Source organism: Coffea eugenioides, chromosome 8, assembly GCF_003713205.1.
Source record: "Coffea eugenioides isolate CCC68of chromosome 8, Ceug_1.0, whole genome shotgun sequence".
Lineage (NCBI taxonomy): Eukaryota > Viridiplantae > Streptophyta > Magnoliopsida > Gentianales > Rubiaceae > Coffea > Coffea eugenioides.
The window spans coordinates 7,407,448-7,412,915 of record NC_040042.1 but is presented as its reverse complement, the minus strand read 5'-3'; the positions used below and the strand labels follow the sequence as shown (position 1 = coordinate 7,412,915).

Below are 5,468 nucleotides of genomic sequence, written 5' to 3'. Positions count from 1 at the left end.
TGATCTGCAAGTTGACTAATGACTTTATTTGAACATCCAAGTAATTCATAAATATATAAGTGAAAATCAGTTACAAAAACACGAAAGTGTTATTCTTCATCATCAGTCAATTCCTTTTCGAAAGCACAATCTGGGCAGAGATAAAATCTGCAAGATTCGCATTCGAAAGCCGGTTTCCAATCCAACCTCCTGTCGCTACAGCTCCCACAAAAGGATTTGTATTTTGCTTCGGGAACATGAGTGAGAGGATGAGAATGATTATTCACGTTCAGGGAGCGTCCAAATTTCACACGTCTGAATAAATTAACTTGAGGAACGCACACAGGATGCAATGAGTAGTCGCATTCACGGCAGTGATACATCCAACAATTTGGGTTGATTTCTGTTTCGCAGAGCACACAGTAAAATTCCTCAGGATGCTCGAAATACGGAGGATATATCAGGAGAAGTGGGTGCTTGTCCCATCTCTGCGTAGTTGCAGGAGGCAGCAGAGCACAGTTAAAGCACACATAGAAATGGCAATCCTCACAGGCAAACCCAAAACCACCTCTATATATATAGCCGCACGCCGTGCAATTTATGAGATCTGAACTTTGAAGTTGAATCAAGAGGTGCTTCTTGTGACCATCGTGCTTGACACTACTCGTGATCATGCTAGCACTCGCACACTTGATACAAACACTTAGTCCACAAGGTTCGCATTTATAATAGGTAGCATTGGTCCACAAGCGACATGCCTTGCAATTAAAAAGTCCAACTTCTCTCGGATTATACATCAAGTAGAATGGGTGCTGGGGATGCTTTGGAATGTGCAATTCAGGGGGGAGGTTAGAACAAGTTAAATGGACAAAGTAACCACACTCGACACAAGCATGGTAGCGAAGATCATCAGATGAGCAAATAGGTTCAATGCACCAGTCACATACTAATACTGCTTTTGCTGCTTCCTGATCATCATCACTAGTAGTACCCTTTATCTCATCATGTAAGTTCTGTACTTTCTCTGAAAGAACAAGCGGATGCTTCCCGTGTGAATTCGTAAATATCTCTTCTGGAATATTCGATTTGCCTGGGTCATTATTGCTACTGATCTCATCATCCTTGAGAAGAAAACGGGCGATCAATTCTTGAGCCGCATTACTGGATGGTAGTTTCACCACATTTTGATCTCGTTCTCCTCTAGCAACCCACAAGACAAGAAATTCAGAGGATAGAATGCCAAAAATATTTCATCATGATTATTGTAAATGGGCAAAAAACTAAATTTTTGGAGGCGGAACAAAAAAAGGGCTAAAGAATCAACCATTACGCTAACAATAGCAAGCAAAACAAAGAAAAGCTCTTTACGAGATAGGATATTCAATATCTTCACTTAGCTGCCCTTCATCCTCTTGAGAGATCACAACGCATGTAATATGGACGAAGTATCTGCAAGGACCGCAATAATAGACCCAACGACTCGGATGTACCTTTTTCCAACAAACAAAGCATTGTTGTGGAAAACTGCGGTAGTCAGATGGAAGAGAATAAGCCAGATGGAGTGAGTGATCATGATCCTTGTGCTTCACAATTGATGATAGCAGTGCGCATTTTTTGTGGATCCAAAATGGACAAACAGTACACAGATAGGATGAATCCTTGACATCCTCACGGCAAGCATTACAGTAGAAAGCACCTGGTCTCTGCTCTCGAAGAGGGTGGTCATGACAATCGAGCTTAATTTCCTGCTGATCCAAAATAGCACACGACACATCGAGATCAAATTCGCAGGAGGAGCAGTGGTAGGTGAAAAACTTCCAAGGACCTTGGCCACACGCACTACAGATACAAGCACCCGAGAAATAAGTTGGATTCCTAAGGAGGACTAAAGGATGCTGGGAGTGCATCGGGTGTGTAATTTGTCGAGGAAGCTCCGCACATCTTTTGTGGAGAAAGAAATCACAGGGGAAGCAGCAGTATGCTGCAGGATCCAAGATTTGCTGCTGACACCCATAACAGACTGCTGACTTTTGATCAATGCTACCGCCATCGTTTTCCTTCGGCAACTCACACAGGATCAGAGGGTGTTCCTCATGACTGAAATGCTCAAGTTGTTTTTCTTCCATTTCTCTGATAACTGTTAGGATCTTCGCCCATCTCTCTCCAGCTGTGATGATCTTGTGCGTTTGCTTGGCATCTTCTCAAATGAGAGGACAGAAAGTTCAACCGATGAATTCACACTAAATGACGACGACAAACTCCTTATCTTTGAACTGCTTGAATCAATGATTCACATAGCATCGGGTGGGGTGCTGGGTGGGCCATAAAAATTTCCTTCCAATCTTCAATTTTTGGATAATATTTCAGTAACACTTTTTCTGAAAATTTGGTAATGCCAACCTAGTACCTTAAAGAGGCAACCAAATGAATCTTATCCAAAAGAAAATAGAAAAAAAGTTGTATATTTTCATTTCAACCACAAAAAAGCAACGTATATCAATCAAACTATTTCCCAATTACAACTTACAACCTTTGGTCTGTCATGAACATATATAGCAGGATACCAGGACCAATTGCACTTAGCACCATTTCTTTTTCGTTAAGAATATGAAGAGTCGGATTAAGGAATCATCTCAACTTAAAAATCACATCTGAAGCTTTATTTTTGAAATGAATTATATTGCAACAAATTTGCTCCATTCCATTGACTATTTTGATCTTTTCTGTATTGTCAAGCGGATAGTTTTTTTTTTTTTTTTTTTTAAAGGAGCCTAGCGGATAGAGCGAATTCAAGGACCGGAGAAGTCAAGCATTTAACGGAAGTAGACAAAAAATGAAAAAGGTGGTTGCCTTTCATAAAGTGGCATTAAATTCATCCGAAGTCACGAGTCCGGCGACAGATATCTACTGTCCTTTATTGCTCAATTATTTTCACACGCATTTGGACAGCATTCCAACAGCCGCTTTTGAGCCTTTTGTTTGACTTTTCTCAGCCGGAAGGGTTTCAAACTTCAATCAAATTTCTTTTTACTCTTGATTAAAAAGAGAAAACTTCAGATTTTTTTTTTTTTTTTTAGCAACAGGGAGTATCCCGGCGAGCCGGACAACTTCAGACTTGAAAGAGAGAAACTCGCGATGATTCGATTTAATGTCTGGTAACGCCTCGGGCAGGCCCAATAACTTTTTGAGCAAAAGTTACGAATTCAAAATAATTAATTCAAACGTTTAAGTAATTTGATAGTTCGAACGTTATACATTATTCATTTCTTCTTTTACTAGTTGTTGTGATACATTACACTCTCTAATCTCTCCACCTAAGTTAGTTATAATTCAACAGTTCACTTATTCCTTTCCTCACCTCACATGAGTCAATTACAATTCAACTGTCTATTTAGTTGTACGTGAATTCTAGAGGTAGATTCCACTTATTCTTTCCCCTTTCACTAGCGGGTGTAGGACATTACATTCTCTCCACCTAAGTTAATTACAATTCAACTATCCATTTAGTGGTGCGTGGATTCTAAAGGTGGTTCCCGTCGAATGTGGCATTACGCAAAACTATCCCTTGAACCCAAACTCACCTCGTGTAGAAATTACGCGAGATTTATTCTGATACCATTTTGTAACATTCCATGGTCATTGGACTGACCCAATAACTTTTTGAGCAAATACCACAAATTTAAAATACTTAAACAAAAGTTATTAATTATCCGACCGTCCAACATTATATACTATTCCTTTCCTCTTTGCTAACCCACGTGGGACATCACGTGCCCTTGCATATGATAAATGAGTTAATTTTGCACCTTGACAGGAGAAAATGCAAATGTCACTAGCGCATTTGCAACCCAATTCACCACGATTGCTATACTGAATCGTTGCCCTCTCAAGCTTGAAGGAAAATTTTCAGAAATCATTAACCAGACAATAGGATGGAATCGCAACTGCAAAATAAGGAAATAAATCAACATACACTTTCCAGGACGAAACCATACGTTAGAACTGCAGAAACATGGTTCGAAAATGAAACTGTAATAGATTGGTCACAGCAATATCGAAGCCAATAAAGAAAAACTGCAACACCTTTTAATAATGCCGAACACAGCTACATGTAAGAGTGCAACAATATTATTCCATTCAGTAAGTGACGCTAAATCATATAAATGTGTCAACTTATCGCATCTAACTTGACAATGCTGCTTTAAAAAGAGAATGAAAAAACTTCACCATGGTACATTTTTCTGGGCTGATAGAGAAGCACGATGCAAAGTTCATGGGATATTCCAAGCTGAGCCTTAGGCTTGGCCCAGTACACATTCACAGAAGAAGTAAATCTCCCAGAAATTAACTGCATTCTGAATTTGAATAGTCATCCCAGCCAACGAAATTTTTGATATACACAATAGGTTGGATCTCAGAGAATTGTATTGACTTAACCCCCTTTAAGAGAAGAAAACCTTTTCAAATCTAAACGCTCTTCATTCGCTCTAACCTTTCCTTCTCTCACATGCAAAACATCCCCTTCTTCCCTAGAAGGGAAACTAATTATTCGCTCGATCTCCTCCCCCGCCCCCCCTCCCTCCCTCCCTCCCTCCCTCGTCTTTTTTCTTTTATTTTGGTGTTTGCAATAAAGCCTTTCTTAAAGTTTTCTATTGAGAGTTTTTTCTTTTTTAGGAATTTCTAGCAAGAGGTTTTTTTCTTCCTTTAGGAATTTCTAGTGAGAGTTTTCTCATATTCTTTGGATTCTTAGTGAGAGTTTTTGTAGTTCTTTTATTAGTTCTAAATTTTTTTAAAAATTTTGATTGTCAGATTTGAGATTCCTTATATCTATTTGATCAGATCTCACTTTAATATTTGAGTTTGAATCAATTCATTAACAAATCTAGAAAAGTGATAGGTTGTAATTTTATTATTTATTTTATAACTAATTTCCCCTATTACCTGACCCCATGTGAACTAATTGCTAGATTCTACTCACTTTTAATATTTGACATTTATTTCAGAGAGTAGAACAGAAATATGATAACAAGTACCAATTTGACAGAAAAGGGAATAGTAGCAGCGCTTGTCCTAGGGGCAATTTTGGAAAAGACAAAAATCTTTGGGCCCTTTCTTTTGGGCATGGGCTGGACCAAAAAAAGGTTGGTTCCTTTCCTAGCTGGAGTGCCGCACAGGAGGTGATGGCTGGAGGGGTAGCCGCCGCACATGGGAGTTAGACATTAGAATCGGCAGTATTAGATTGCTGAGGACAAGCACTATTTCTTTTTAGCTTCACTTTGACTTTTCATCCTAGTTTTTCATTGCTTTTCTCCACGCATGTCAGGAGGAAGCAACTTTTTCCTTTAGCTTTGACTTTTCTTCCTTGTACCTTTTGAGTGGTTTTGCTCTACCGATGCTAGGAATAATAAAGAGATTCAATTGGTGCCTGTGGCTTCCATTTGCTTTCTAATTGTTCGACGAATTGCGGCTTCCTGAAATGCAGACAATGG

General features: G+C 39.1%; 1 protein-coding gene across 1 annotated transcript; it reads right to left on the bottom strand.

Moving 5' to 3' along the window:
* Positions 1-2,273, bottom strand: LOC113781069. The gene is made up of 2 exons (XM_027326909.1): positions 1,348-2,273; positions 1-1,179 (listed from the first exon to the last, which is right to left on the bottom strand). The coding sequence occupies exons 1-2, from the start codon at positions 2,103-2,105 to the stop codon at positions 90-92; spliced, it is 1,848 nt and encodes a 615-aa protein (XP_027182710.1). The 5' UTR covers positions 2,106-2,273; the 3' UTR covers positions 1-89.
* Positions 2,274-5,468: the final 3,195 nt, after the last annotated feature.

Coding starts and splice junctions, on each gene's coding strand:
- LOC113781069 (XM_027326909.1), bottom strand. CDS start 2,105: ATGGAAGAAAAACAACTTGAGCATTTCAGTCATGAGGAACACCCTCTG. Junction 1,180..1,347: donor GATATTGAATATCCTATCTC/GTAAAGAGCTTT, acceptor GTGGGTTGCTAG/AGGAGAACGAGATCAAAATG.